Source organism: Melozone crissalis, unplaced genomic scaffold (assembly GCF_028551555.1).
Source record: "Melozone crissalis strain CALT ecotype California unplaced genomic scaffold, PUWL_Pcris_2 ptg000018l_1, whole genome shotgun sequence".
In the NCBI taxonomy this organism is placed as follows: Eukaryota; Metazoa; Chordata; class Aves; order Passeriformes; family Passerellidae; genus Melozone; species Melozone crissalis.
In genome coordinates, this window is record NW_026535796.1 from 23,633,821 (window position 1) to 23,647,248 (window position 13,428).

A 13,428-nucleotide genomic window follows, 5' to 3' on the forward strand; every position below is an offset into this window, starting at 1 on the left:
TGGCTAGGCCAGCCTCCTGAGCAGTCATGACAAACAGCTAAACACTTGCATGGGCTTGCTGTCCTGCTGTGTGGAAATACATTAATTGCATTAGTATTTCCACTGGAAATTATAACTTAGATCCATTAACTTCAGCCAGTTTCCTTACCCTGCGTCTGCTTAAAAGGACATCTCTGCTTTTTCCACTGCAGTGTCTTGTCAGTGCCACCGGTGCTAAATTTGTGGCAGGCTAGTCACATCCATGTGACACTTCAGAAGAGGCCACACATTACCTCCACCTCCTGCCTTCCCCTCACTTCCTCCAGAGGTAGTCCAACTTCTGAGTTACAGAAAAACAGAAAGCCCTTTGTTATGAACAACTAAAGCAGATCCCAAACCCCATTACTAATTAGTAAAGATGTGCTGTAATTTAGATCACCTTGGATGGTCTTTAGGTCATTCACAGGTGTAAAGTCAGGAGGATTAAGGGCTTATAATATTTGTCTAGTACGGCTGCTACCAATTCCAGCAAAAATAATGGAGCTAGCTTCTTGGGTTTCCTGCCACCACAAAGTACACACATGCACACACTCTCTATTTTATGGATGTTTACATACCCGAGCTGCCAGGAATCTCACTCCCGTTGCTTCCCACCACCTTAACACACTTTCCTGTATCTCTGTGAATTTGTTTTCTCATCGAGCAGCTGGTAATATCCCTTTTGCCTGGGAGCAGGCAGAGACCTGACTTCCTCGGGTGCCAGAAAAGCCTGGCAGAGGGCGCACCTACAAGCTGTGGTTTCCATCTCAAGCCATTTACACCTCCCAGTGGCTACCCAGAGATGTTCCATGGAAGAAGCGCAAGGCCAAAATAACAAGAAGTATTAAAAAGTTACAGACAGGTGGGGAAAGGCCACGCTGACATCCACCTACTCCCCCTGAAAGGCCACAGAGTCTGAGGAGGTGCCTGAAACGGAGGAAACATCTACACCCGCATGCAGAGAGCAGCAGAAAGGCACTTCCACACCTACACCTCCAGGGTCACAGCCAACAAAAATAGCATCAGACCCAAAAGATATGTATAGAAGAGCGACTGCAGAAAGCCTTGGCTCATTTTACACCCCCAGCAAAAATAAAGTCAGGAGGTTTGTCCTTCCTCTGTTCCCACCCTCTGTACATCGGAGCACTGCTGCAGACAAGACGTGTCTGTTTACCTGAGGATTCCCATGGGAGCAGGGGAGTTAAATGCCCAACTCATCTGAAACTCACAGGGGAAAACGTTGCTTGTGACGAAAGCACTTCCCTTTCCTACCTTGAAACTTTGGGAACTGAGTGGTAGGAGGGGGAATAAACCAAAACACCCCACCCCCACCCTGTTTTCAACAATTCAGGCTTTTTCATACTCAAGTTCTTGCTCAGTAACTCTGACGCAAGCAGATCTGCAGGCTTCCGACTGCCAAATGGCTCCAGGTGAGGGGAAGTGCAGGTGTCTTAAGATAGCAACCTTGTTCTTTTGCCACAGGAGCTGCACCATCATCAAATATATTTGTGGCAAAGCTGGCACTTGGGTTCAGTTTACACTCAGTGCTCAAAGTAACCTCTTATTACCCTGGCGGGGAGTTAAGCTGGGCGCAGGGTGCAGCCAGCCCATGACACCGTCCCCAGCCCTCAGCAGAGGCCAGCCTGCGAACCCGTGCTCAGCGGCTCGGGGACAAGATAGTGCTGATTTGAACATCCCAGTGCCAAACTGCATCAGACCAAAGGTCTGCTGTGGCTTTCCTCTTACCTCCAAGAGCAGCCAATGCTTATGGGGGAAAATGGGGATAAGAGAGTGATACTTTTGCTGTGTGTTGTCCAGCAACAAGTCGCAGAGGTCTGCCTTTGCCTTTAGTAAACCTCCAGGGACTTTTCCTCCATAAATTTGTCAAATTGCTTTTTTGACCCAGTTTATACTTTTGACCTCTACAGCATCATGTGCCAATGGGCCCACAGTTTTATATACACACATGCAATTGGAAAAAGCAATCCTTTAAATCTCCTGCCTTTATCATTTCATTCGCTGCCCCCTTCTTCTTCCCCGCCTTCTGGCCACTCTGGCCTGTTTCAGCTCTCGTGCATGAAAGTGGTTCTCAATTTCTCTGCTAGATGTGGGCACAGGTCTAATGCAGAATCTTATCCCTCTGTATTTTGTGACAAGTTTAGCATCTGCTTGCATTTGACCCAGAGAAGGAGAGGGCTCCAAAAGTGGCTCCTGTGCTGAGGACAAGTTTGAGAAGGGCTTGGGAGGTTCTGGACATTTTTTCCTGCTTCCCAGGCCCAGCTGTAGTATCCCAGCTGGAATGTGCTGGGCCTGGGTGGACTGAGTCACACAAGAAGGCTATTGAGCATGGCATTGCATTCATTCACTTTTTCAGTAATCTTTAATAATTGACTTTCATTTATTCATTTACCTATCTTTATTCATTTGCATCTATCAAAGTTCTGGCACGGCTCTGGCGGGCGGCGTAAGGCTCCAATTTTTTCATTCCTCTGCTCGGTGTGAATTCATGCCCACACAAATTCCCACTCTGGCCCGGAGGGCTGTGACTTTTAGCCACGAGGTGGGGTGAGCAGCTAAATTCCTGAGCTGAGCATGTGCGCAGGCAATGCAAGGCAGACCACCATGGAGTCGGGCTTTGCCAAGCTAAATCACTGGAAAAAATTCCTTCTCGGCTTCAGCCTTTGCCACTTGATCCGCGGAAATGTTCAGCCTTAAAACCCCAGGTTTCCAAAACAAATGCACACGGGACAAGCGAATGGCGCAGGAGCAGCAGGGGCAGAGGGCTGGGCTGGCGGAGGGGCTGCCGGCCCTGGGCTGGCCCCAGTCCCGCTCCCACATCAGCCCCATGCCGCGGCTGGACGGCAGGAGGCACCGGGCAAAAGCCAGGCTGCGAGCGACTCGGTAGTGAAATAGTTATCTCGGCTGGCTCTCTCCGTAACTCTTGGAAAGTCCCCGAAATGACGTTTCTAACTAACAATTAAAATGGGTTTAATTATAGAGAGGCTTAGAGCCCTGGGAACAAGCACCATCTACAGAACGAGTAAACAACTGCAGAAAATAATAGGCTGTTTGCTCCCCTGTCTACTCCTCACTTCTGGCCAAGGCAAGGGAAAAAAAAAAAGAGACCATAAAGAGAAGGAAATTCGAGGAACCTGATTGCTCTCCTTAAGGAAATAATAATAATGATCATAAAAAAAAAATCTGGAATTGCCCGAGCCTGTGGGCATTTCTCTCGGTTGGTTATTTTGGTTGTTCTTGAAGACCAGAGGAGGGGAAAAAAATCAGCCGCCAGCGCAAAGTCCAGATGCCGCGACTCCAAAGCAAACAGAGGAGGAAGTGGATCATTTGTTTGAAGTTTCGGTGCAATGGCCGCTCGGGTTAGCGCTCTGCAGCCCACGGCAGGGGTTTCTGTTCTCCCAGCCAAGGCGGAGCGCAGCGAAGGAGCAAGAGCCTGCAGGGCCGGGGCAGGGCCCCCGCGCCCACCTGCGCAGGGAAGAGGGCTCAGATCCATTGCTCAGCCTGGGCTGGAACACCGTCTGAAGTTACAGCGGGGGCTAAGGGGGATACCTGGGCAGAGACTGAGCACTGAGGCGCCCTGGCACTGACAAGCTTTCAACAGTTGGGCTCATTTTAATTTTTATACAGAAACTGCCACCATTGTCCCCCTCATCTCTGCAATACCAGTATCACTATGAATCATTGAATCATACTTTGTTTACTAAAACCTGGAACAGGTCACCTGCTTAGAGACAATTTCTTTTTTTTTGTTTTTTTCTTTTTTTTTTTCAGTTTTAGAATGCTGAGTCCTGGGGACTGGGAGAAAAGGCACGATTTATCGAACAGCCTTTTAAAGAGCAGACGCGCATTTTAACACCTTCAGTTGCTGGGGATGTGAGCTATTTCCCCTTGCAGAGAGTGCCGGGTTTCAGTAAAAGTTCGAAGGAAGGAGCAGGGCTCGGCGGGAGGGGAGCAGGGCGGGTGCCCAGCACAGAGCCCTCCGGGGCTCCGCGGGGTTCGGCTTTCCCGCTTCCCGCGCAAGCGTCCGCGAGCCGCGGAGCCACCGCCCAGCGCGGCCGTTGGGCGCGCGCCCGCCGCTCCCCCCGCGCGGAGCGGAGCGGGACGGCCGCGCGCGCCGGCGGAGGGGATCTCGCGCGCGGGCGCGTGCCGAGTGAAACGCGCGCACGCACGCGGACACACGCGCACAACGTGGACGCACGCGGACAAGAGCGCAAGCACACGCGCACGGGGGCGCGCGCGCGGAGACGCGAGCAGAAACGGACACGCGCGCACAGTCACTCGGTGCGGCCGCACAACCGCCCCCTCCGGCGCAGCGCAGCGCGGGGCAGGGCGGGCCCGGCCCGGCACAACCACCCACCCGCCCGCCGGCCCCTTCGCGTTCTTTTCCCCCTCCCCCCTTCCCCTTGTCCCTCCCCCTCTCCTTCCTCCCGAAAGTTTTTTTGGGCCTGCCCGCCCGGGTGATTCAGTCGCGGTGTCAATCACCCTGCCTTCCTCCTCCTCCCCTTTCCCGCCGCCGGCTCCTCCTCCCGGGGGTAAGTCACAAACTTTATAAGTTGAGCTTTCCGCGAGCCCCCTGGAAGCGGCGAGCGGGCGCGGCGGCCGGGCGGGCTGGTGGCGGCGTCGGCGGCGGGGGGAGGCTGCGAGCAGGGGCGCTGGAGGCTGTGCCTTACCCACGCCGTGACTCCTCGTGTCCGAGTGCCGCTGCCCCACTCGCTTCCCCCCTCGCTCGCCGAAGATGTCCACAGCCCTGGTGTCGCCCACCATCTTCGACTTGAGCGAAGTTTTATGCAAGGTAAGGGCGCCGGCGGGGGTTCTGCCGCCAACTTCGGGGCTTTTTAGCTTCCTTCGGGTTCGAGTTCGGGCTTCCCTCTTCCCCTCCCCTCCACTTTGTTTTCTGGTTGTGAGCGAGTTCTGCGCCGGGACCGGAGGGCGTAGGGCGGGAACCGAGCGCGGCCACCCCGTTTCGGGACGCCGGGGTCTCTCCCGCCCGCGTTTCCCGCCTCGGTCGCTCCGGAGGAGGAAGGGTGGGGGAGGCGCCCGCGCTCCCGGCGGGCTCAGCCGCGGCGCCGAGCGGGGGGGCCGGGTCCTTCCCGTGCCCCCGGGGCCGCCGCGCTTCAACACGCCCGGGCGCGGCGCGGAGGGCGGCGGCGCTGCCGCGGGGCCGGGCGGGGGACGAGCGGGCGGACGGGCGGGCTCCCTCCCCGCGGGGCTCGGCCGCCCCTCGCCGGCCGCGCTGCGGGAGCGGTTGGGCGGGCGCCGCGCCGCGCGCTGCCCTTCCCGCGCGCCGCCGTCCCCGGGGGCGCTCCCGGTGCAGCGCTCCCGTCGCGCGGGGCTTCGCGCGCCCCCCCCGCGCCGCGCGCTCGGCCGGCCCCGGGAGCGCTCCGCGCCGCGGATGGGGCGGGGGGGGGGCGCGGCGGGGGGCCCGGGCCGCGCGTGGGGCGGCGGAGGCGGCGGCGGCCAGATGCGGCTGCGGGGGAGCTGCCGGGGCAGGGCGGCCCCCGCCGCTCCCCGGGCCGCGGCGGTCGGTGGGTGCCCCGCCGCGCTCGCGGCGCCGCGTGGGGATGTCGGAGGAGGTGGTGGCAGTAGCAGTGACGTGACCGGCTCTTGCTTTGTCCCCGCAGAGCAACAAGATGTTGAATTACAGCCCCTCGGGTGTCAGCGGGTGCCTGCTGGACAGAAAGGCGGTGGGCACCCCGGCGGGCGGGGGTTTCCCTAGGAGGCACTCTGTCACCCTGCCCAACTCCAAGTTTCACCAGAACCAGCTCCTCAGCAGCCTGAAAGGGGAGCCGGCTCCCATGCTGGGCCCCCGCGAAAGCCGCTTCCGGGACCGCTCCTTCTCCGAGGGTGGCGAGCGCCTACTGCAGCAAAAGCAGCCCGGGGGACAGGTCAACTCCAGCCGCTACAAGACGGAGCTGTGCCGCCCCTTCGAGGAGAACGGCGCCTGCAAGTACGGCGACAAGTGCCAGTTCGCCCACGGCATCCACGAGCTGCGGAGCCTCACCCGTCACCCCAAGTACAAGACCGAGCTATGCCGCACTTTCCACACCATCGGCTTCTGTCCCTACGGGCCGCGCTGCCACTTCATCCACAACGCGGAGGAGCGCCGCGCCGTGGCGGGGAGCCGGGAGCCCGCCGTCACCGACAGACCCCGCCTGCAGCACAGCTTCAGCTTCGCCGGCTTCCCCAGCACTGCTGCCAGCGGGCTGCTGGACAGCCCCACTTCCATCACACCGCCGCCCATGCTGAGCGCCGACGACCTGCTGGGCTCCCCCACCTTGCCTGACTGCGCCAGCAACCCTTTCACCTTCTCCAGCCAGGAGCTGGTCAGTCTCTTTGCCCCCAGCATGGGGGTGCAGGTGCCCAGCGGGAACTCCCCCACCACCTTCTTGTTCAGGCCCATGTCCGAGTCCCCCAACATGTTTGACTCGCCACCCAGTCCTCAGGACTCCCTCTCTGACCAGGAGGGCTATCTGAGCAGCTCCAGCAGCAGCCACAGCGGCTCAGATTCCCCTATCCTGGACACCTCAAGACGTCTTCCCATCTTCAGCAGACTCTCCATCTCCGACGACTAATCCGGGGTTTATTCTTGCCCCTCCCCACCTCTATTACAATGTTAAGCTGAACTCCCCCCACCTTGGCCCCAGTAGCACAAGCTGGATGTTAACATGTCCGCCTGCCTGCCTGATACCCACTGGCTTAAACCTTAAGTGCCAAAATTACGATGAGAAGCAATAACGTTTACAAAATTAGTGCCTTTTAACACTTTTCACTGTGACTGTATTACCTCTCCAGCTGCAGAGGGCACCAGCAGCTCTGTGCACTTCCAGATGTGCAGGAAGTGTCCGAATCCGGCTCCCTCCACTGGCCACGTACTGCATCGCCCTCTCCCAGTCCCTTCCCGACTGGCCAGTTTCTGCTAGGCTGCAGGCATGTGGGCAGCTGTTAACATCCAGCCCTCTTTCTCCCCTCCCCTTAAAAGACTAATTCTTGCCTGGATCCGCTCAGGTCTGCGGGAAGAAAAGCTGAGAACGGACAAAGATTGTAGCATGAGTGGGACTTTGACTGGGAGGAAGAAAACAAAAGAAAAGCAAAAAACAGATGGACTATGAGAGACTTGATTTTGGTGCTAAAAGTTCCCCATGTATACATGTGACATCTTAAAACAAATAAAGAAATAGAGGGGTGGGGCTAACAGAAGTCATTCCACACACACAAGTTCGTGTAAACAAAGTTCCAGTAGACATAGCTTTAATGGTTTTGCTCTAGAGTACTTTAGACCTATCTTAGAGCACTCACGCCAAGCTTTTTATTATTTTTTTCTGGGTTTTTAATTTTGTATAACTTTTCAGAAATTGGAGAGCAAATTTTGCTTGTCACTGCACAACAATATAAAAAGCTTATTTAACTTATCAAAACGTATTTATTGCCAAAACCTTTGCTTTTTAATTTTGTTCATATTTATCGGGATGATGAATCCATAGAATATATTCTTTTATGTTTAAATTATGATCTTCCATATTAATCTTAAGATTGTGAAGTGTCTTTTCCTTTTTTCCCCACAGTTTAATATATTATACTACAATGACATTTTTTGTAACTTTACACTTTTTTTGGTTATTTTATTTTAAAAAATGAAAAATTAATTTAAAAAAATGCAAAAACTGTGTTTGGATTATTTATTTTAGAACTCCCTCCCCCTTTTTTTGTGTTGGACTGCAAATGGAGTTGTTGTGCATCTTTGCCTTTTCTCTTCTCCTTCTCTTCTCCTCTCCCGGGTCTTGCCTACCTGGGCTTTAGAATGTACATACCTGAGCTCTGTTGCGAGACAATGTGGAAGGAAGACCTTTTTCTTCCTCTTACTGTATAGATTCTTCAAGGAGAAAAGCCTTAGGCTCAAAGTGCCTATCTGAAGACATTCCAAATACAGTTTGTCTTTGCATTTCTGTATTCCAAGTTTGGAGTTTTCCTTGCCAAGGTGAATGGGACTGGCACAAAGAGAATAATGAATGTAATTTTTTTTTCCCCCTGTTACTGTTCGCTACACTGCTTTTCCTTCCTCTTTGTGTGAGTTTATTTAAAAGAGAATCTCTTTTGTAATGACTGTTTGCAGTTTAAATCAATAAACCCCAAGTTTTTTCAAGAAACTGACAGTGGAGCTGGTTTTACTTGGAAAAATCGAGGGGCTGGTTTTAGACAACCCCACAAATGCAGGTGCTTCCCTTCTCGACCCTTGAAGTGCCCGCAGTGTGCCCAGGCGTCCCTCCATCGTTCCTCACTGATGCAGCGGGTCAGCTGTGCAAGTGCTTGGGAGCAGATCAGTGTCAGCAAATACCTGCTGTGACCTACCCTGGTGGCCTCTAACCTTCTCTGTCTCTGTGGAGTGCTCGAGCCACTCAGTCTGTTCCTGACAAGTTCTTTCTGATGAGCGTGGCTTAAACCTGGGACTGGCTTTTGTTGCTTGCTTGTTGTGTTTTGTGTGTTCCTGCATAGCTGCTTCCTCTTCAGGGAGGGCTTGCGTGTGTTTTGAGTGAGGCTAAAGTGGGATGTCAAAGTGTTAGACGTACTCCAAATCTCAGTCCTGGCTTCTTGGTGGTACTGGTCTGCTTGCACAAAGGGGCTCTTTGGTGCTTTGTGGGGGAGAGGAACATGAACCCCCAGTGAAGGCTCAAGTGTACGCACACATCACCTTGCTATCGCATTCAAGTCCTTACATCTTGAAGTATCAGCAATCCCAGAAACTTCTCAGGTCACTGATTTTGTTTAGGAACACATCCTTGCCAGCAGTGCTCATGGTGTTAAATCTCATGTTTTCACCTTTGAGCTCTTCTATGGAGCAAGCTTTTGCTTCCAAACAAAAGGCTGAAATGTTGCTGCTGAACCACCAATCCTTCAGCTGTCTTAACATGCCTCAATGTTCAGATTTCCTAATTCATGTTGGAATAGTTCCTGCCAAACAAAAGCTGTAGGATACCTCAAGGCTTATGCCGGTGAACCAACCTTCTCTGCTGTTAGCTCTAAGCACTTGTGTGGTCTGGCACTAAAGGTGAGCTGAGTGGAGGAAAGACAGAGGAAGAAGGGTGTTGCTGACGGAAGCTGCTTCCCTTGAACACTACAAAAGCTATGGGGAGTTTCTTTGGCAGATACTGATGTAAATTAGTGCACGGTGTGGTCTGCATGCTGATCCCTGAGAGAAAGAAAAGCCTCAGGCACAGCTTCAGCTCTGCTGGCCTTCAGCAGTACCTTTGACTGCAAACTTGCTCCTGGGCATAAAGGCAATGAGCCCCATGTGAGGGATGGGTTCTGCCTGGGAAACTTGTGCCCGGTTGCAGCAAGTGCCCAGGTGTGCCTCCTCAGCTGCTGGGAATCAAGCTGTCAGCCCCTGAAGAGTGAGAGTATCTGATCTGGAGGGGATCCCAAGTCGATTGCAGGGCACGCTCATGGGGCTTGAAACTGCCTGCTTCCTTTCTGGACTTTCAATGCAGCTCTTCAAACAAATAGTCTTTGACCAGTTAATAATTGATGAAGAAAATAGCTGTATCAGTTGCACAATGCTATTGGTATGACAAACAACCAGGAAGCTGTGCTAAAAGTAGCTCTTTGCCCATGGTACTTGGGTACTTCCCTTGCCCTTCAAGTGCACTGATTCCGGGAAACCAGCACCACTTTTCTTCTGTGAGTTTATTGATATATGCTTGGTCACTCTGTGTTTTGCTTTTTGAAACTAACCTTGAGCTGGTTCATGCAGAGGATAGAGAAGAGCCAAACAGGATGCAAGAGCCTTCAGCAGTGAAAGGATTTACCTGATCTGATGATTCATTGCTGCTTTGGTGTGTGGCAGCAGACACTCTAGAGAGCATCTCTCCTTCCTTGTATTTACCAGGGATGAGTTGTTCATGCTCCTTCTCACAGTGTTAGCAAGTTCACCTAGTTGATGTTTAGGTGAACCTACCATGGCTGGTAATAGCCTAGGCAAGGCCCAAAAAAGTATAAATAACCTATTCTGACATGATAGTTTTGAGACACACATTCCTCTGACTTGAGACTCCTTCACTCTGGCTTATTGATTTAGTGCATGGGACTTTCAGAGTGGCCATAAAGTAGGGCTGGGCCTGTGCATGGGAGCAGCTGGTCTTGGTGTGCCTGCTGTGGCAGGGCAGAGAGAAGCAAGAACAAGAACAAGATGCCTGTGAGGTGCCATGGCAAAGTGTGCCTGTGTACACTGCACAGGCTGTGCTTACAGTTCTTACTGTGGGGCAGGGGGACACCTATGGTGGCTGGTGCTTCTTCTTGCATACATTTTGTTGTAGTCATGGGTGCTTGCTGTGGAAGGGACTTGGTCCATCCCTCTGAGCTACAAGCATTTGCTGTTTTTTGGCTTTGAATTTAGGTGTGTCTAGTGCTATCTGCCCTCAATATGTCTTGGAAATTAGAGCCAATGTGTATGGCTGGCTGTGCCAGTTGCCTCTTGGTATGGAACAATGAGATGACTTTGATCTGCAGAGCTCCAAGTGGCTCAGATCCCACCCTGGTACCTGCCTCCCCCTTCCTAATTCCTGCAACAGCTGTATGTGTCCCAGAGACACTGTTGACTACTCACTGCTTTGCTATGGACTAGCTGTGGCTTTGGTGCCAAAACACCTTCAGTTCTGCAATTAGAGCCTGTAGAAGCAGAGGCCATCTCATTTCCTGACCATCATAGGAGAGAGATGAAAAGTCAAATTTAGGTTCTTTGTTGTTGGTTGATGATTTTGTTTTTCAAGGCAGTTGGGAACTTAACGGTCTGATTTTGGCCAACTTTTGTTTAGTAAAACTTGTACATAGATGTGGTGCGCCAGATTGCAAGAGATGAAAAATACCATTTAAAGGGAACCCTGAAATTTTCCAAGTTTCTGGTCCTGACAGAGTTTGTCTCATCAATATTGTCATGAAATTGGGAGGCAGAGAGGGAAAGGGAAAGAATTTGGAGAAGAAATATGCTTGGAGGGCTGTTACCAGCTGGCTCAAATTTTTAGTCCATATGGTTCCCATGCAGTAAGTGCAGTGGTCTGTGGATGGGACTTTGGGCTGCTCCTGCAAATCTCCTTGGGAAGAATGGGCTCTGCCAGGCCTTTGCACAGCAGAGGGGTCATGGCAGTGGGGCAGGAAGGGATGGGGTCACCATTGGAGATCAAGAGCTAGAGATTGAGCCCACAGAACGTGGGGATAGCATGGGTGAGAAAGAAGCCATGCTGTCTGGAGCTTGAAGACTGCTCCTGTTCAAGTGCATAAAGGCCAATAACCTGGGTCTGTCCAGTGGGGCTCAAGAACATCAAACTGAGGGGAAGGTCTGGATGGTGTACCCTGCTGGATACTATCCAATGACCATGCCCAAGGATACGAATGACTATTAAGATGCAGTAATAGAGGCAAAAACCACAGCATGCCCTTTACACTTGCTAATTGCTGCAATTTGTGTGGTCTGTGTTGGGGAAAGCTAGCATGTGCTTGAGTCTGGAGAAAGAGGCTTTGGGAGAAGGTGTTGTGGTCAGTGTGTGAACAAAGAGGCTCCTGACTTCAGTGCTGGGGGTGTTGTGGGGGCTGGAGGCTGAGGACATGCCCAGGGGCAGCGCTGACACAAAAACACTGCCTGGGAAGGAGAGAGAGAGAGAGAGACTCGTGCTTTGGGGAGGCTCCTCATGCCCTACATTACAAGGGGCAAACGTGAAGGTGTGAGGTCCGGTGCCATGCAGGGGGGCTGATGAGGCAGTCCTTCTGCAGAGGGGTGGTGTGCTGAGTGACCACATGCTCCAGCAACAAGCAAAAGTGTGGTCAGTGAAGTGAAAACACGCAAAAAAATGTAAGAGTGAAGAACGGTGCCTTTCTTACCTGGGCCCCATAGAAGAGGGGTCAGGAGGAGCTCATAGCAGAAGCACTTTGAGGGGCATGAACCAGCCACAAACAGGAAGAAAGCAGCAAAACCAGTGTTAGGAAGGAGTTGCAGAGGGTCTCTTGAACACAGGGACAGATGGTGAAACTGGCTTGGTGGGGACAGTTCAAGAGTCTGCTGGGAACTCACAGAACAGCTCTTCCCCTCGAGGCTGAGTCCCGTCCAAAATGTTAGAAGATGATTCTGCCTGGTGATGTAAAATGTCCTTTGTTTAGAGACTCTTTGGCCCATTCAGCAACGCCTTTTCCTCACAAAGCCGATGCTTATTCCCTAGAATACTTACAGGGAAGAAAAAAAAATAAGTTCCTCTAAGACACCCTAAACCAATACCTGCTGTGACTAAGCCCTGTGGGCAGCTCCGCAGCTGATTTATATCCCGCTCCTGCAAACGGGAGGCTTAGAGTGGAAACAGACGCGGCGTTAGGCGCAGCCGAGGGCAGCGCGGAGCGGGCCATGGGGCTGCGGGGCCGCTGCTGCCGGGCGTGACGCCGGCTCGGGTTTCCTCGTAGGCAGAACAGAGCTCCTTTTGGCTAGGGCAGCTTTATGGGCTCGCCTGGGTTTATTATACTGCAAATGTTTTGAATTCCACATGTTAATTTCCAGAGAGGCTTTGTTTCACTTTTGCTGCTTCCACCCCCCTCCCTCCCCCCGCGCCCCGGTTTTCATTTCTTTTTTTTTATTACCGCTGCCCTAACCTCTTCTTTTTGACTGGGTTTTGGTAATAGCTGCCGTTTTCTGAGCAAACAGAGGACTGGAATTCTCCCTGCCTGGGCTCCAGCTGCAAATTAATCTCCTTTCATAGTTTCGTTTTATGTCCGCCCACTATCCCCACCACATTAACTCAGTCAACACATGGAAGTGAAATTTTTCCATGCAGGATCCTGCGGGTTGTAAGGCTCTTGTGGAGCACGTGACTGCCAGCTCCAGAGTTTTCTTGCACCTTTGGGTGGAAGGAAGTTTTCTCATCCCCCACGTATGCGAGCGGTTGCCGGTGGGATGTGAGAGGTTTTAGCGTTGGAAACATTCAGGGTTCAGCAGCATTGCTGTGTATGTTAAAGTCCGGGCGCAGCAGGCGGGTGCAGGCACAGCCTCTGTAGGCACGGCGCGGTGGCAGCGCCTCCGGTGCCCCCAGCCGCCACTGCTCAGCAAAGGAGCCGGGCAGGGGCTCTCCACGGAGCCCTGCTCTCCCCACAGGGCTCAGCTCCCTCCCAGCCAGCACAGAAAGCACCAGCAGTGACGATAATGACGGAGATTGATGGAGTCTGCCTGGCCTGTGCAGATGTATTTTGTAATTTCTACATGATGCTTTTCACATGTGGGCCTGGGAGGACTTTACAGGTATTTTGGGCACTTGGCCAATATAGCTGTACCTATTCCACAGGTTTTAAAGCCCTGTTAGAGATACAACTGCCAGGTAAAGGGGATTGTTTGGCAGTGGCACAGTATCACAGAAAGAGCTGCAAAAA

The 13,428-nt window shown here is 52.8% G+C and overlaps 1 protein-coding gene across 1 annotated transcript; it reads left to right on the plus strand.

Annotated features, from left to right (window-relative positions):
- Positions 1 to 4,631: 4,631 nt before the first annotated feature.
- ZFP36L1 (ZFP36 ring finger protein like 1) lies at positions 4,632 to 8,168 on the plus strand. The gene is made up of 2 exons (XM_054275738.1): positions 4,632 to 4,828; positions 5,658 to 8,168. The coding sequence occupies exons 1-2, from the start codon at positions 4,772 to 4,774 to the stop codon at positions 6,606 to 6,608; spliced, it is 1,008 nt and encodes a 335-aa protein (XP_054131713.1). The 5' UTR covers positions 4,632 to 4,771; the 3' UTR covers positions 6,609 to 8,168.
- The last annotated feature ends 5,260 nt before the right edge of the window (positions 8,169 to 13,428 follow it).